The sequence below is a fragment of the Cyclopterus lumpus genome, chromosome 11 (assembly GCF_009769545.1).
Source record: "Cyclopterus lumpus isolate fCycLum1 chromosome 11, fCycLum1.pri, whole genome shotgun sequence".
NCBI lineage: Eukaryota > Metazoa > Chordata > Actinopteri > Perciformes > Cyclopteridae > Cyclopterus > Cyclopterus lumpus.
Window position 1 is genome coordinate 3538085 of NC_046976.1, and position 19078 is coordinate 3557162.

Consider the following 19078-nt stretch of genomic DNA (forward strand, 5'->3'; position numbering starts at 1 on the left):
AGACTCATTTAGTTCTTACAGCAGCAGCCTTCAGTTGGAGCTGTGCCATGAAGGAGCTTTGCAGACATTCAATCTGAAATGATGCACACTAAAACCGTGTCTTCTTTTTTCATGTTTCAACTCGCCTGAAGCATTGGGTGGCTCAGATTGTTGAGGAAGATGGGAGCCCTTTTCTTGACCGTTCCATCCATAAAGTATGGGGAGAAGTTGTCCTTCTCGTCCATTCTTTGTCTCAAGGTGACAAACAAGCGTCACACGTTGCAGTCTTTCCTGAAGTCGGGCTCACAGCTGATGGGGGAACACACGGCTTTATTAACAGTTCCTTAGACTTTAAAATCTAGTGACATCAAGCAACGACAATATAAACCCAACCGCTGGATATTAGACACACAGAGCAACTGATCCAGAAGAAAATTTAAGAAGAATTGAGAGTGATAAAGTCTGCGTTGGGTTGAGAATGGGGGGGTTGGGGGTGGGGGGGGGGGGGGGGTTGGGGGTGGGGGGGGGGGGGGGGGGGGGGGGTAATGGTGGTGGTATCAGTCGACCCTCCTGTGCTCTGTCCTCCTCCCTCTGCTGCTGCGAGTCACGGTGTGGCCAAACGTTATGAAGGTAATAAAATAATAACACAGAGACTGCGTGGAACCAAGACGGTAACAACTTTATTACCACCGCCGCTTCCCTTCTTCCATTCCACCCTTCACCATAACCTCTCGGGACACTGCTGACTAGAGGGAATAATATAATAATAATAATATAAACATAATAATAATAAAGTCATTCAGAGCCCAACCGAAGAGCAACTAATTGAGACTGCAGACATATTGCTGTTCTACATGTTCAGTGTTTTGTGACCTTCGAAGGGGAGGGAAGGGGAGGTCCCAGGTCATGCTCCCCCAGGAAGGAAATGTTGTATAAAAGCATCAATCTGGTGCACTTAGAGAGCGGAGGAAGAGGCTCGCTCCATGAAGACCTCCGTGGCCTTGGAAACAATTTTATGCGCTTGTTTTTGCAGCGGTGGAACGGAACTAATGGACATTTAGGTAATGACTGTACCAACGTCTCAGATGTACAGCGGCAGGAAAAAGATCGTTCTCAAGGTTGTGTCGGAGTAACAACATCTCTGCTGCTGCCGTCATGATTTACTTTACTTTTCTTTCATTGTCCAACAACAGAGGACAAAAAAGGGACTTTTCCTTTTTGTTGAAACAGCCCACAAATAAATGACAAATGTATCGATAAATACACTTTGGCCTTCGCAAACATGTCAAATGAAATACCTCGCATAGCTGAGACTGGCTGTCTATTGATGCCTTGCACTTTATTTCAGCACCTGGGACAGCACGCCCACACACACATGTATACACATACACACACAGACTCACACACGCCCACACACACACATGTATACACACACACACACACGTATACACACGCCCACAGACACACACACACACATATACACACGCACACACACACAAACATGCACACACACACAGACAAACACACACATACACATGCACACACACACACGTATACACACACGCGTATACACACACACACGCACACACATGAATACACACACTTATACACACGCACACACAAACATGTATACACACACACACACGTATACACACGCATGCACACAAACATGTATACACACACGTATACACACGCCCACACACACACATGTATACACACACACACACAAACATGTATACACACACACGCGTATACACACACACGCACACAAACAAATACACACACGCATACACACACACACTTATACACACATGCACACACACACTCGCACACACACACACCCTACACACAACAAACAGAGCTATTGATTAAAAATGTATATTGATTACTTTTCCTTATTTCATATACTGTTTGGGATTTGGGGCATAAAGCATATATGTATATACATTTTTAAATGGATGTTGATTACCATGGCAACCGTCGGAGCTTTGACGCGTTCGGGTCAGCCTTTGCGATGGCGTCATCATTTGTATAAACGATACCCGGCCGTGGTGTTAACGCATATGTTCTCGTCCGTTCATTCACGTGATCGCTGCAGATAGAGATCACTCATCTGTTTGTGCTTTGTGTCTAACGAGGCGCGACACACGTGAGCATTTTACGAGTCTCTTGACATTATGCGAGACGCATGTTCCCTGCATGTGGATTGCATTTTGTGAGATACGAGTGGTAGATTAAAGGCACAAGTGCAGATTTATAGATACAGATCACATAAATGTGTGCATTGGGTTTATGACTTGACATTTGTTTGTGAATACTTACAATACTGTGTTAACCCCATAGAAACCCTGGAATAATGAGCATAAGCGAAATGTTTTTTTTCTCTTATTTAGATATGTAGAAGTTTCAAAAAGCTCTATTCAACTGTGGATATTCGTGTATGTCCATCCCTGATGTCCCTCTTTCAGTTCCTCTTGTTTCATTTGCACAAAAATGATTCAGGTTTAATAATTCCCTCATCGCGAAAACTCTCACAGCAGTCAGAAATAAACCCTTTCACTCTGCAATGAAAGCCTGTGTGTGTGTGTTTGTGTGTGTGTGTGTGTGAGAGAGAACATGTAAGTGTATACAGGTGTGTTGGCCTGTGTTTATCCGTATCTCATCCAGGGAGCCTTACCTTTTCTATTCACCACTTCCCCCCTCATTGTATTGGCCGTAATGCTTCAGTCGCTCGTCTGCCCACCAGGACGTACGCTGACCTTTTTGTTTTTTACATAGAGCCTTTGATGCCTCTTTGGTTCCGATTCCAGTGGAAGAGACTGAGTGTTTTCTTTATGTGCGTTCCCCAGAGGGAACGCTCATATCCACTCGGCATATCTCTTAAAACCTTTTAACAACGGATGGTATCTGTACATCTGGGAACTGTATTTAGTGCAGGCTTTGACGCTTTCTTTAAAAACACAAGGTTTAGGAATCCTGTACAATCACTGATAACATCATAGAAAACCAAAAAATGGAGATATAGTCTGTTAAAAAGCAGAACATTCAAGTATTCCATGAAATGATGTGTCTTGCAAATATGCATTTTCTTTCAATATTGCTAGCCACTGTAGCGGCACCAATCTAGGGATTTAAATGTCAGTCTGACTGACATTTATTGAATGGGTTGACTGTTTCCACCAGAAGAAATATGTGTACATTTTAAAGTGAAGTACTTAAGTACAATATTGAGGTACTTGTTGCCCACTTTACCTGAGTGCTACTTTACAGTATACTCCAACTCCAGCACGTCTCAGAGGGAAAGATTTGACTTTAACTTCACTACTTTTATTTCACTATATCAGTTACTAGTTAGGCTACTTTGCAGAATTACAATACATTTAAAATATACATTGACTGAAACTATGGCATATATAGCCTAGTCATGAAGTATATTAAGTGGTTAAGATGAGTTCTATTAGCTGCAACATTAAAGCGATGAACACATTAATGCATCAATAATTATAATTGTTGTGTTTTTTAATGAAATATTGACACCTATAATATTGTTTGCATGAACTTTGGTGCAAATACTCGCCCCCCCCCCCTAAAAGAATTAAAGATAAATGACATTTTGTATTTTTCTAATCTAATGACATTCCACTCAGCCTCTGCTGTACTTTGTGTCTTAATTTAGTGAACTATCTGATGCAATAACCTACGATCATGGTCATTATTACCTGCTCAACAGCCGCATGTTACCGTTGTCATTGTCAGCGTCGCACTGAAAGCCGATCGGTGACGATGTATCCCATAGTATAATAATTCCAATGTGTGAAGAATAGAAACATAACATGAAGCTCGGACTTTCCACCAGGACAGGTGCGACTCCACAAGCCAATCAGTGGAGCCGGCCGGCATCTCTGAACACGTCTGAGCCTTTTATCTAAAAGACAGAATGATGCGTTGAAACATCTTCCCTTTTGATTCAAGAGAGTGACACGAATGAAATGTAATATCCAAGAGATGTCAAGGGGAGGGGGGATGGGGGGAGTCATTTACTCTGGTGTATTAACCATCACATGCCAGCCTGAAGGATATTTGTTCAGGAGAGATGCTAAATAAAACACCGACCGGTCCTCTGGCTGTGAAGGCGAGTGAGCGGCAGCCTTACAGGAACATGACGGCAGCGATGGCGATGAAAGATAGTTGGCATTTCAGCTGTTATTACCGACATCTGGCCTTTGTTTACAGACACATTTGCTTTTAGTGCCAACTTCTCACTTCCTGCACGCCAAATACGAAGCCTATAAACCCCCTGATGAAAAGAAAAGAGCATTCACCTGAAGCTTTTTGTCAGACTGAGGACGGGTAATTAATTCCTGTAGTATTTCATATTGTGTATATCACTCGTGCAACCCATAGAAAATGTATACTATCGTGACCAAAAAATTCTCGGCAGACAGTTTAAACCACATCTCTATGAAATTGAGTGTGACAAATAGAGATATTCCTAATGTCGGTCGGATATTCCTATAACATCGGATATTTCTAACGTCGGATATCCCGAACGTCGGATATTTCTAACGTCGGATATCCCGAACGTCGGATATTTCTAACGTCGTTCGATATTTTCCGAACGTCGGATTTCCCTGATGTTTAAAAATAAGTTAAACTAAAAGTAAGAAAACAATCCTAACTGTCAAAAATGTAGCACAATTAAACATTGTCCGCATGTCAATATGTATTTTAAATGTGGACATTAATACAATAATAATCTGTTTAACTGACTTGTATTTCTGGTGCAGACTAGCGATGAGAGCAACCTTTAATCAACCAGCTGACTGATCGCTCCCTTCCTTGATGACTACTCATAAATCCATCTACTGAGGAAGGCCATGGAATATGGTTGGAAGAGATGATAACTTTATTGATCCTCTTGGGGGTCGTTTTTTCGCTTTTACACACAAACACACATGCGCACCCCGGATCTCTCGACATGCATTGTTGCGTACAGGTCCTCAGGTCCTCAGGTCCTCGGGTCCTCAGGTCCTCTCTCGCTGTGGCCGGGTCATCAAGCTCACTTTTGATTTTGTTCAATAGCATATCTGTGTTTTCGCAGGTAACAGGAATTAGTGTGAATTTGGATTCTTGAATCCCGGAGAGTAATCCGATGCTTTGTTCCACTTTTAATCCTCCTCATTCAACAACGTCTTTGTGAGAGAAACAAAAGCAAGATGCAGGAGAGAAGTTTCTTTTATGTCCATGTTGTTTGGCTCGGATTAAGGTTTTATCCAGGTTTTGTTTCTTCTGATCGGCCCTGTGTTTAAGGCGGAGGCTGTTGAGAAAAGGGTTGCTCTAAAATAATGAGATAACGGCTTCATAATTGGATTTATTTATTTTTAGGAACGTGACAACAGAATATCAGAGTAAAGAGGTTCCATTGTCCAGGACCCAGCATTATGTTAGTCCTACAATAACCATCGGAGAAGGAAAACAACGACCTATTTAGATCTGGCTCATGCGGCGGAGAGTTGGGTCTGCTGCCAGAAGTACTCGCATATCTTTATCAAACAATAACTGGAGTACACACCCACTCTCGCACCCAGCATCCATATCGATGAGTAAGAGCCGAACATGTGATTTATGTTTCAGTGTTAGATATTGATTGAGATGCAACTAGATTATATGAGGGTATTAAAGCTTTCATCGGTGCCGAGTCAACACAACACTTGGTTTTAAAATGACATTGAGTCTGAAAATGTTTCATCTTGATTTGCATTTAATTTTTAATATTTGGATTGTCAACCTGAAAATATAAAACCAATGCGTTTGAGCATCAGGGTATACGAACAAAATCCTTTTATATTACCAATTAATCAAACTAATGACACGTGTGTTGGTTGACTGATCCATTGACTGAGGGACGTGTTGCCGTTGAGAGTCTCTCTTTTATTTCTTATCGAGGCACAAATGAAAAGCACTCTCCTCCATTGCACTGCTGTGGATGCAGATGTTTCAGTGGGAGCTGTGGGGCTTCTTACACAAGCTGATTGCACCGATTGATTAGCATGTCCCAGTGCCGAGAGGAGAAACTAATCATTGAAATGCACACACGCAATCTTCTGATTGAAGTCAACAGTGTACTTCTTTTCTTTTTTTTCTTCTGTCTCACAAATCGGGCCCCCGGGCGCTTTGTTGTCAATCCACTCTCGCACACGCAGGTCGGACATGAGCACGAGCGAAAACCGTCGCAAGTGGCAAGAAAATGAGTTTTTAGAGCGATAGCTTTCTTAAAGGACTCGTCACTGAACTTTCAATGCCTGTCAAGTGTGTATCGAGTCGGGGGAGGACGGCGTTGGCTGACAGCCTCGGAGACGCGCTTGGCAGTCGTATTCACAGGATGTGGGTTGACTGCGCGTGAGCCGTCAGATGTCGAGGAGCGATTATGTCACAGCGGCGGTCATTTTCTCTGCCAAACAATTGGAGTCCAACTGGAATAGCTTCGAACCGCACACACGCGCAATTACATCGAGCACATCCATCAGAGAGGAGTGAATGTCGGGCAAACCCGTGGACTTTTATGGCTGTTATCACAAACTACTCGCTCTCTTTGTCCCAGAATGACCCGCCGGTTTAAGAGAAATATCCACGTTGCTGATGTCACACACAGGGAGGTTGAAATGTATCTGCAAAAATCATTTAAAAGTGGAGGAAGTAAACTTAAAATAAGGAAGGAAACAAACAAATAGGCAGACGGAAGAAGGAAAGGGGGAAAAAAAGAATAGAAAGAAGAAGAAAAGGTATTAAGGAAAAAAGGGAAGGAAAGAAAGAAATAAACAAAGACCGAAGGAAGAAAGGAAAAAAGGACAGAGGAAGGTAAGATGTGAGTGAAACAAACAAACAAAGACATAAGGAAGAAAGGAAAGGAAACAAGGATGGAGCACGGAAAGGTAGAAAAGAAAGGAAACAAACAAAGACAGATCGAAGAAGGAAAGGTTGTAAATAAAGAAAGTGAGGAAAGAAACAAATAAACCAATATGGAAGGCAGAAGAAAGAAGCAAACAAACAAGAAAAGACAGAAATAAGTAAGTTAGGAAATCAAGAAGGAAAAGAAAATGTCTGTCAAACAAACAGGCCACATGAGAACATCCATCCTTCACACCATGAGATTTAAAAAAAACAAACATCCTCCCTAATTTTCCGCGTGTGTCCGTGTCTGCAGGTGAACCTCGGCAGCCATCAGTTCCTGTTCAGCGTGGACGTGAACCCCTCTGACATGCCGTGTTTCTGCCTCAGGCACGACGTGGACGCTCTGGTGTGGCAGCCTCGGCCCGACCAACCCAGTGACATGTGGGAGCACGTCGCCACGTTCAACGCCCTGGGTGAGAGCCTCCGAAGACACGTTGACATCGGCTCTGCAGCAACAACACTAATAATGACGTTCAAACCTACAGGGTGGACATCTGTGTGTGCGTCCATGTGCAGTCATCTTCTTTAGTCTGACTACAAGAATTTATAGATGAAGTATATGTTGGATATTCTTATCGAGAACACATTTGGTCTCCACTGTTTGTGGATAGAAAGCTCCGGTAATGTATTTCAGAATAAAAGATACTTTTAGAGAAAACGTTATATTGCGTAATAATGGGTTTGAGCTGGTCGGAGCTCTACCTGGCGACATTGTTTTGTAAAAGTACTAGTTTTGTTCAAAAGGTCGACGTTGAGCAGCAGTATTATTATCGGAACACTCGAGATGGAAAAATCAGGCAGGATTTTACGAGCGAGAGATTTTCCCGCAGCGATGGAGACCTGTCAAACAAAAGCTCAGGCCACCGGCATCAGGCCACCGGCATCAGGCCACCGGCATCAGGCCGTTTGCAATTAACACGCGGACATGGGATTGAAACTTGGAGACGGGTTCAAAGCATCTCGTCTAACTATGCAGCCGAAAATACCCGATCACCTCCGTGCGGCCCTAAAGGGGACAGAAGTTGCTTTGCTATTGGGAGGTTCATCCAGTTACATCCCAACTTCAGTCCTGAGACTGGCAGGATACATCTAGTGACCTTGAGCTAGTCACTAGGAACTGTGACAAGTAATAGATTGATTGATTGATTACTAATCGGACGCATACCTTATCGAGCTAATATGTGACTGATAGACTTGATGCCTTGTATGTGTGACTTGATGTTTGACTTTTTTAATTTAACAGAATCCGGTCCTACGCTACATTTCTGGATTCCAGTATTGATTGAATACTCATATTGAATGAATACTACATGAGTACTCATTCAGTGACGAGTGTGAGATCATCGACCGCTGTTCTCGTGGAACCACATTACGACTGTTGTTACTTCAATCAGCGCGGGCGTGTCTCTGATGTCACCGCCGTGTCTCCCACAGGCTACGTCCAGGCGTCCAAGCGGGATAAAAAGTTTGCGACCTGCGCCCCGAACTTCTCCTACGCCTCGCTGGGCGAGTGTCTCCGCCGAGCCTTCATCTACCGGCAGCCGGCGCCGGTGGAGACCGTCCTCTTCAACCGGAGGCAGGGCCGCCAGGTGGGACAGGTCGCCAAGCAACAGGTGGCCAGCCTGGACTCCGATAAGCCGATCCTGGGCTTCAGAGCGACCAACGAGAGGCTGTACATGCTGACCTCCAGTCACCTCTTTGTTCTAAAGGTCAATAATAATTAGATTTTGGGACCCTTGTTGGTTGTAGATGTTCATCTCCACCCCCTCCCCCCTACCAGAGCGCGATCATTCCAAACTGGAGATCTGCCATCTGTTCCAGCTTCTTTTCTTATCTCGTCATGTGTACATTTGAGCTGTCTCTACTGACGTTTTGTTTCACCTCCTACAAGTCATCTGTGTTCCAACATGTCTGTGAACAAACGGTAAGGAATGAATAAACTAGAGCTGAATGTCTCCAGGGTAAGACAATTATTCTTATGATTAAATCATCACATCATCTTCTCCAATTGCCAAGTGACTCTCAGGTGGTGGTGCCCCGTTGCCGCTCAGTTATTAGACACTTTCCAACCCGTGAATCCGTACCTTTGTCTTGACGGCCGGCTGTTCAGTCAGATGGTCAGCGGGGAGGAGGAAATCCCTCTCCTTGGCTCGTTCTACCGGCCGTCGCTGTGAAAGTATGAAAGGAGCGAATTGTTAATTTCCATAAATTTCCATTTCACACATGGGATGGACTTGGAGCCTAAAATCTTGCGAGGCCTAAAGATTCCATCATGTCTGATACCTTTCTGCCGCCCTTCTCATCCCCGCCTCGAGCAGCTGTTGACACCATTTGATGGCGTCTGATGCGTCAATCCTCTATAAATATTAAACTAGTGTACTTGTGCCGGGAAATGGAAGAACGCTCCTATTTTCAACTTTTAGAACATTTTAAGCCTCATCGTGTCTCTCTCGCAATCAACGAATATATCTTTTATACCCACCCCCCCCACCATCAAACCCACTCCCCCCCCCAGTACACCAACATGTCTGTTCATCAGCGACATTTTCTATTTCCATTTTAAGAAAACCTCAAAGAAGCCCACTCATCCAATCAATGGACGAGATAGGAAAAGATTCAAGAGAGACACTAATGGACTTGGAAACTAACGGGGGGGGGGGGGTATAAAAGATATATATTCGTTGATTGCGAGAGAGACACGATGAGGCTTAAACACGCCAGCGCGAGAAACCGATCCATAGGAGTGTTTTTGTGTGCAGCTGGAGGCAACAACAAGCGGAAGCTTGGGTTGGCTCCCACCAATTTATTGATCAAGTGTTGTGTGAACTGGAACTGGAACCGTGGTTCAATGCGAGTCCCGGGCAAAGGCAGTCGGGCTTCTTCAAATCAACTGTCTTCATCAGGACGGCCATTTTTCTGAGGACGATCCTCCATTTGTGGCCTTGGCTCCTCCCCCTCGCCCCCAACCCCCGAGGCTGTCCGTAATCACCTTTTTCTCCTTTCTCTCCCATTTGTATTGCTTTTTATTTAATTATTGCTGCGCAATTGAATCAGTGGCCGCCGCTCGTTTCTACGAGCTGCGCCAGCGCGTCCCTGAGGACGGCCTGTCAGACCGCCGACGTCTCCGAGGACGGCCTCTGTCTTTGCTCAGACGTGCAGAACAAGTGTATCGAGCCATGTGACCGCCATCTGACCACGCGAGTCATGGGAGATGGCCGCCGCCACCGCCTGCCTTTCCCCCAGACCTCCGTCAGGTCGACGCCGCATGCCTTTTTTAAAAGAGGGCTCTAATTAAAAGAGATTGACAGCCATGCCTTTTTGTTTAAAAAGAAAATGTCAGTCCCTCAGAGCGAGTCTCATCGGCTGCAGGGTCAGGTGACCTGATCTGCCTCTGAAATGAAAATCACGGCTCCGGTTTCACCGCCCGTGTCTGAATGTTCAATGACGAGATACTTCAACTAATGCACGAGGCCTACGCAAAGGAGGAAGATAGACGTGCTGCTTGCACAGGTTAAGTGATCCGTTTGATGGAATAAAAATGCAACTTTAACGACGTTGATTAAATAGGATGTATTTAGTTTTATAGTTTAGTTCATACTAATGAGATGTATCCCACCTGTTGCTTATTTTAAAGCACGTTGCAGAAAATAACTCATCCGGCAGCTTGCCGAGCAGATTCCAGTTTATTTATTTTTTCTGCAGTGTGTTGGCAGAGAGAGAGAGAATTGTTATCTGTGCAGAGAATAGGACACAGAAGGCATAACAATACCAACGCTATAGATATATTTTGCGCCGAGGGCCCCGTTGTCATGGCTCCGTGGGGGTCTAGTGGTGGCTGGGATCCTGTTCCCGGTCAGGGAAAAGCTGATTTTGGGACGGGGTGTCAGCAGCTTTATTCAGCTTTGTGTCATTCTTCACCCGTTGCCATGGCTGCAACTCGTATTTTGGTACATTCTTGACAACACCACAACGATCCGCGCATCATATATAGTTCAGGCTTGTTGGTAGAGATGTTATTGCTCTCTTCATGAGCATGACCTGGTTTCAGAAACCTGGACGGTGTAGTTCTCATCCACTCAGGTAGCCACATTTAATACAGGTCTGTATCCAGTCCAGTCTGCCGGACTCCCTGATCCTTTATCTGGTTCCGGCGAGTTAGCCTCGATGGCCCAGAACTGATGAATCCACGTCGCTGTCAGTGGTGCTGAAGAAGTAGCAGACTTGTTTGTGTTGAGGAAGAAAACAACCAATCGGTTTGTGATGAAAGATCACCTCCTCATGATCAAACTGCTTTTCTCCACAGGTGTAATTGGCACCTTTTTTTTAAATGATTAAATGAAACAAGCCCACACGTTTCCCCGGCAGGAGGCTCGTGGAGACGACTCATTGTTGAGTTGATTGCACATTCTCCGGTAATGAATAGAGATCCTCCCCGGCGGGTGCGGGAGACGGAGGGCGAGTAATTGGGTGTTATGGATGTCATATCTGCGCTGGTCGCTCCGCGGGCGGTGAATGTTACGACGTCGTGGAACACGTCTCGAAACGAGGCAGATAAGACGGGCTTGAAAACCACCTTGTTGCCACTGACGGATGGATGTGGCCAATGTTTTCATGCACTCCAATTATATATTGTATAGCGGTAATTACAGAAGATTTATACTTCACTGTCAACTTACACAAGGTGTGTAATAGAGCAACGTAGTTTTTAAGAGTTTAATTTACACAGGATTTTGAGTTTATTGGCTTTCTCGTTGAGAAGAAGATGAGATGATGTGTTTTTAGTAGTAAGTGGTACAAAGACTGTAAAAACCTCAACGTGTTATTTTTTACAGTTTCTATCAAACAAACAAAGCACGTGTGGATTTTAACTAGTACTTTTGGACAGAACATAGCTAGCTTTTCCCCCCACCTATGTTCCAGTCTTTATGCTAAGCTAAGCTAAGCTAACAAGCTGCTGGCGGTAACTTCACGTTTGCTGTGCATGTGATATATTGATCTTCTCGTCTAGCTAGCAGCTAGCAGACAAATACGCATGTTCACAAAAAATGTTAAACCACTTTAAGCTGGCGGGGGTTGAATTGTATTATATTTTAGTTAGTTTGTTTTCTAGCAGGCCCGGTCACATTACACATCGTCTTTTGATCCATTGGGAATAAAAAAAGATTGATCAAAGCTGCTTTAGAGGATAAGGCTGGTGATATTCTACATTTCTGTAGACACTAAAACCTACCAGGCGTTAGTCTGTCTCCTTCAAAGCTTCAAATACGGGACTTTTTCAAAAGGACAACAATATTTCCCTAGAAACGCTGGGAACTGTAGTTTTTAAACCCCAGGTTTGCAATGGACTATTTTCGTCTGTGGATGAATACACGTTTGTGGCTGTGGTGAGTGTGGTTGGCAACAAGGAGGCTGAATGGATGATGGACTCAAAATAAACTCCAGTGCCCACATTCACGGTAGCTAAGGATGTCACACAGTGTGTTATGTAACAGGAGTAACAGTAAGTATATCCGGCTGTGGACACACACTTCTTGGTTGTGGGATGGATTAATTGTCGTGAACCAACACAGAATATTTGCCGTCTTATCCTTGAAATATACGGCATCATAAATCCTCGGTCGAGGGCTTTATGGCGTTTGGTTTCATTACTGTAGCTGCATGAGATGGAACCAACTGTAGATTAGGAGGGCAAAGTGACTCCTCTTCAAACTCATCTTTTTCTTCCATGTGTAATTATTCAGAAAAGTGTTGCGGTGCAGCTGTAATTAACCCCACCACCACCACCCTCTTCGTCTTTGTTGCTTCATCCGTCCTGTACGTACATTACAGTCCCGTTAGCACAAGTATTGATATTGTGCTGAAACACTTTCATTTCAGAATGAACGAGCCGGAAGGTTTCTTAACTCTCCCTCTCTGAATCAACGTTCCTCTCTGCTCGTCCTCCCTCACTCTCTTTTCTTCTCGTCCTGTATTTCTCTGTCGACTTCACGCTCACTCCGTGGGTTCCCACCTTTGTGCCGTGTCTGTTTTGACACTCGCTTTCAATAAGTTCAGACCCCTTCGGATCATAGCGAGGGCGACCTGTCATTTACCTGCCAGAGGGGCAAGTCATGTGATTCGTCTAATTCAATGGCTGCAGCCGGCAGACCGTCTGCTAATTGTAGCCTGCCATAAATGAACATAATTTAAAGTGGTAATCAGGTAGTTTTTTTTAATGATTGTGTCCTTGTTGTTAATGGCTGTGGTGTTTCTGCTCTGCAATTGCCAGAAATCACCTGTCAATCAAACAGTGTTGGTGGCACAGCTGTGTTATTTTATAATGTGTGTGTGTGTGTGTGTGTGTGTGTGTGTGTGTGTGTGTGTGTGTGTGTGTGTGTGTGTGTTTGTTGTTGATGACGTTTGAGTTTCGTAGTGCTCTTAATCTAAATGGTTAGTACTGGTGCCCAGTTAAAGCCCAGCATGTCCTCGGGGATCTGGCTAAAGGTTTGTGTCTCTCTGGCTGCCATCAAAACATTATTCACGCTCCAGAGAAATTGTATGAAGCCTTTTGAAATGTCGTTGGCGACGGCAGTAAATGAACTGCTCCCAGGCTGAGTTTATATGAGATGACGCGTGGTTGATATGGCGACGGCATTAGCATTTATTAGCGAGGAGTGCAGGGTATATTCTCTTAAGGCAGCTGGGGGAAGGGTCTCCATATGAATGCAAACGAGGGTTCCTGTTATGTCTAATCTAAAGTGATGGATGGGAGCCGCGGTCGGACACATTTACATGCGAAACATTAGTCCATTTCCATTCGGTCAAAGGAGCTGTCCGTCAAGAAAAACTTTAATATGATTTGATGCCTCTGTTCAATGAATACATTTAAGTACAATCACTTAATTAAATCATACAGAGTGTTCACAACCATGAGTATATAGATATTAATAGAATAACCATTACATTTATTATTATTTAAAGCAGCATTCTGACATGTTAGTACGCCGAGGAACTCCTTCCAGCAGATTGCCGTTGTGTTTCTGGACAATATTCACTCTGTATTTGCCCTTTTAGCTGCCAGATGCTTTATCAAAGTATATTTGTACTTGCCCCTGAATACAATTCCAGCGACGTTATTCGGAAATTTAACGTACTTTTGGAAAAAGACCCTATTTTATCCGCCTTGCTTTCAAACTTGAGACTGCAACAATCCATGGAGTTTCACGCACATCCTCTAAAGCCTCCCAGATACACCAGGATAAGCCTCGCTCTGGCTTCAGCTCAAAAACAGTTGAATGGAAATGTTTTATTTGAAAGAGGAAGGAACGTGTCATTTGAATGTGCTTTGTAATTTCTGGGGTTCATATAAATAAAAATAAAACGGGCAACAGGCTTCATCAGGGCAGTCTTTGAGTCAGTTTTACACTGCAGTATGGCTCTTGATGTCTGGCTTGATCCTCTGAGTGTCCAAGAAAGACGTTTGATTCCAGGAACTTGTTCTTTTTTAATGTTCTCCCTCTTCTCCCTTCTCCTTTGACTGCCCAGTCCTGCTGTGTGTGGGTGGTTAGTGAGGAGTTATTATGAGCAGAAGGAACAGTTATTCTAAAACATCTTGGACGCTCATGTCATCAGTTTAATTTCTAATGGAAAAGAGATTCACGCCCCTCCAAATGGTCATTTCTGTACCCAAAAGAAATTCAATACAAAGTCATCTCCTTCAATATCAGGAACAACTTTATTATGGAACATAAAGATACAATTTTAGCTATAGAAGACAATCAAACATACTCACAGGAATACATTATTCAGCAAGTCCAAGGCAGCAGCTTCCAAATTGTTCATCACAAAATCCTATTTATACTGCTTGAGTGGACAATAACAAGAGTGGCATTGAAAATATACAGATAGCTTCCCTTGACGGATGAGTTACCATAAATAACAATCCCTTTAAATACACAGGGAACACACACGAGTGCAATCAATCTACTGATACTCATGGCATTTACAGTATTGGCACAATCATTAAGCAGAAATTGCATCATTTTCCACATACAGCAGTAATTGAACCCCGCTCCATCTTCCTCTGCTGCTGCCCAATCACATCCCCCCGTGTGGCAGAGCATGTCCACAGCTAAAGAGCGAAGCTTGTTACATCCACAGTTCACACGTGATACAAAACATTCACTCCACTTTGCATCCACTGGAACACCGATGCTTTGATGGGACTCCTCCAGCTGCAGCTGGAATATGTCCACATGTTCTTTATGTGACACTGAGTCTCTGTCACACTGGACACAGTCTTTTACATTGTAACGCATCGAGGTTTAAAACCACCTCTGCTGCCTAAACGCGTTTATTTTTCTCCTAATTTGAGAGAATCAAAGATAAATCAAAAAAAAAAAAAGTCAAGTGTGAAGGAGGTACCATTGTCTTATAAATATTGTATTAAGGGTTTATCAGTTTTAACTAATGCAGTATTATAATGTGTCAAGAGTTTGTAAACATTTACAACTATTATAAAACTGAGAAAGTGATGTAGAATTGTACTCTGGGCTGCGTTGGTACACTGTGACATCACGTGTGGGTGTGGTTACTGGTGTGTAACCACACCCACAATGCAGAGCCATTGAATGTCGGCCATGAATAGTGTTGGAAACAGGGTTTGACATTATGAAACAGGAATGCACAGCAACCAAAGGGACACCTGGCGACCCAATGGCTTATTACTAATCTGTAAAGCCTTGTTTTTTTGGCTTGAAGCGATTAGTGACAAATTATAAACCCATTATAAAGTAGGCTTTATTAGATGCTGTGGGAGCTAAAACAACACAATGGACGTCGTTACGGCACTTTTTGAATTTGACCACCCATCCAGAGACCTTTGCAGAGGCCTCCAGAACACGCTGGGTACGGGTCTGTCGCGCTTCAAGGCCGCGTGCCTGTCTGCGAAGGTTCAGGCGTGACTCACCCTTTAATGGACTGTCTGCCCTGAAAACACCTGGGGGGGGGGGGGGGGGGGGGCAGGATGGCAAACAGTTATAAAAGCTGATTTTTTTTGGGTGTGAAAATAGACTTTTTCTTTTTTTTGTCTGTGCCTAAAATCCCAAAAGTCTGTATAAAGCTGAGGAAACCGACCCATCCTGGATTCCACTCTTGGAAAAGCGGTGAATCGGAACATGAGGAATGAATGTGGCTCCCGTGAGCCGGACTCGTTGGCGTTATTCATCCATACATCTGAAGTGGGCACGGCGTTTCAGTTCACATTCATATTTTTGTTGACTCGCAGGCGGTTTATCACGTCGGCAGGTGAGAGATGAGATAACAGCCGTCCAATAACGGAGCGCTTATCTGTCGGCGTTTGTCGCTTTGCAATGTCCGGGATCATTCTCGGCCCTTGCGGATCAAAGCCTCTCATCAGTGGCTGTAATCTGTGTTTACATGTCCGGTCGGAGCAGGCCGGCTCTGAAAAGGTCAGCAGGCACTCAGGAAACAATATTCCCACTTAGCAGAATCCATTAAGCCACATTTTCAAACTCCTTAGTTCTCGATTGGCCCTCCTGAAATCGTCCATCTCGATAGAACCTCAGGCGTCGCTGAAATCCACCTTCTCGTACACACAGGGGTCCGGGAACATCATCTTCTGGTCCGACAGCAGCTCGTCGGTGACGGTGAGCTCCTCCAGCTCGGTGGTGAAGTGGTCGGCGCTCTCCACCATCGACGTGTCCTTGACCACGCTGTACGTGAGGGCCACGCTGTAGGCGGCGGGCTTGTCCGAGCCTTTCCTCCCGCAGCGGCAGATCTTGCGGAAGGCGGCGCGGAACTTCTGCGACATGGCGTTGTAGATGACCGGGTTGACGGCGCTGTTGAGGTAGATGCACACGCGGCAGAAGAGCAGGAACCAGCTGTCCAGGTAGGCGCGGTCCAGGAAGGAGTTGACCACCACCAGAGTGCGGTACGGCATCCAGAGCGCGGCGAAGAGGATCACCACCACGGCCAGCATCTTGGTCACCTGGAGTTGGGCAACGAGGATCAATATGAGAACTGAGGCCTGAACACGGAGGAACACGCTTTCTCTTTATGATTTTGATTTCATGATTCATAAAGACACAATGAGTTGACAATGAGAAGGTTCTGGCTATTTGTAAATGGTAAAAGGTAAATGGATGTATACTTCTATATACGATACATGTATCGCGCTTTTACACTACATGTCATCCACCCATCATTCACACACCGATGGCACAGGAGAAAATGGAAGGTTTAGTGTCTTGCCCAAGGACACATCGACATGGACTGAAGGAGCCGGGGGTCGCTCTACCCTCTGAGCCACAGTTGCCCGTTATCTCAGTTATTAAAGTATACGAATGAAGTAATATGATTCATAACTGGTTGACGCGTCACAATCAGTTTCTATTGGCCCAAAGCTACCGTGGGGGAGAGTTATGGACACAGATGGTTCCCATCTGCACGTTTAAATGATACAGCACAATTTTATATGTCATAGTATTGTTATGAAGCGTGCGCACATGCACACACACAGACACACACACACACACACACACAGAGAGGAGTTGTCATCGACATGATGAACTAGAGACGTGACATTTTAACATCAACATACATAATACCCAGCAATCATTGCATATGTCAAAAACACCGTAGAAAATAAGATATTATTAATTTAGCAGAATTACTTTTTCTTTCTTTTTTTACATCTCATGTGGCATAAGCATATATTGTTTTATTATAGATTGCTGTGGACAATTTTGCCCAAAAAATTAAAAAGGCAACCATGATGGAGATGAGAAACCGTTTTGAGAATATTGCAAAAGGCACAAACATGCCTGAGGCCCTTTTTAAGACGTGTATATTCCTGTGGCATCAATCTGATTCATAAATAAGGACCTTTTTTTCAATATGTGTTGGGAGGCACGCTCTCCATTATTTATTTAGTTATTAACAGCTGCAGGAAGTACGGTATTCAGATGTACTTACATTTATGTAGCAATACCGCACTGTTAAAAAAAGTATTCTATACCGATAAAATGCCCCTTCGAGATGTACTTTCATACATTATATAGTTGTGTTATTCTAGTAAGGCAGTATTACCGACGTATCCATGTGAGCAGCATTTATTCTTAATTTTATTTTTTTTTTAAAAAGATCAGATTTTTGTTTGCACATTTTGTGTAAAAAAACCTTCATTTTGAAATAAAGTACAAGTTTCACAGTTAAAGTAAATGTAGCCGCGTCATCATTCCCACCTGTCTGCGCGAGGTCGCGGTGGAGCTGGAGTGGCGAGAGTCTTTGCAGCTGGTCCTCTTGGTGTCGGCGCCGCTCGGGCCGTCCTTCTTCTTCTTCTTCTTCTTCTTCTTGTCTTTGGGGTCAGAGGGCAGCGGGTTGAGGAAGAGGATCCGGGCGATGAGGCCGTAGAGGACCGCGGAGAGCAGCAGCGGCAGCACGAAGAAGACGCCGAAGTCGAAGAAGTAGACCGGCAGGTAGAACTTCCTGGGCACCCGGTAGCCGCACGCGATGATGGTGACGTTGTCGTACACCAGCAGCTGGATGTCCGACAGGTAGAACCACATCACGCAGTACAGAGAGGTGAACGCCCACACGAACAAAATGATCTTCTTGGCCCGGGACAGCGTGCACAGGAACTGCGCTTTAATCGGGTGGCAGATGGCGATGTACCGCTCGATGGTGAACGCGGTGATGGAGCACGAGGACGCGTTGATCCCGAGGTACTGGAAGTAGGTGATGCAGAGGCACCCGTAGTGGCCGAACACCCACGAGCCGAAGATGCTGTCGGTGATGGTCGGCAAACCGGCCGCGGTGAGCACCATGAGATCGGCCACCGCCAGACTCACCAGGTAGCAGTTGGTCGGAGTCCTCATGTGTTTGGTCGTGAGCACCACCAGGACCACCATCACGTTGCCGACGAACCCTAAGGCGCAGATAACGAGAAGCAGTACACTGCTTATCACTTTGTACTGCAGGCTGTAGTCCGTCCACAGCCCTAACGTGTCGTTAAGCCCCGGAGCCGCCGCGGTGAAGTTGTCCATCCTGACGGGGAGCTGGTGCCTCCTGACGCGCAAAGCCCCGGTTTTTACGCGCGGGGGGAAAGAGATGAATCGACGCGGTGCGTCCGAGGGGAAAGTGTGTATCG

The 19078-nt window shown here is 44.7% G+C and overlaps 1 protein-coding gene across 1 annotated transcript in view; it reads left to right on the forward strand.

Annotated features, from left to right (window-relative positions):
* The window catches only part of nudcd1 (NudC domain containing 1), a 37224-nt gene extending 19195 nt beyond the window's left edge, over positions 1 to 18029 (forward strand). Inside the window, exons 9-11 of the mRNA XM_034544803.1 lie at positions 7184 to 7343; positions 8365 to 8639; positions 16530 to 18029. Coding sequence (XP_034400694.1) covers positions 7184 to 7343; positions 8365 to 8639; positions 16530 to 16667 — 573 coding nt within the window. The 3' untranslated portion in view covers positions 16668 to 18029. The remainder of the gene's footprint in view (positions 1 to 7183; positions 7344 to 8364; positions 8640 to 16529) is intronic.
* The last annotated feature ends 1049 nt before the right edge of the window (positions 18030 to 19078 follow it).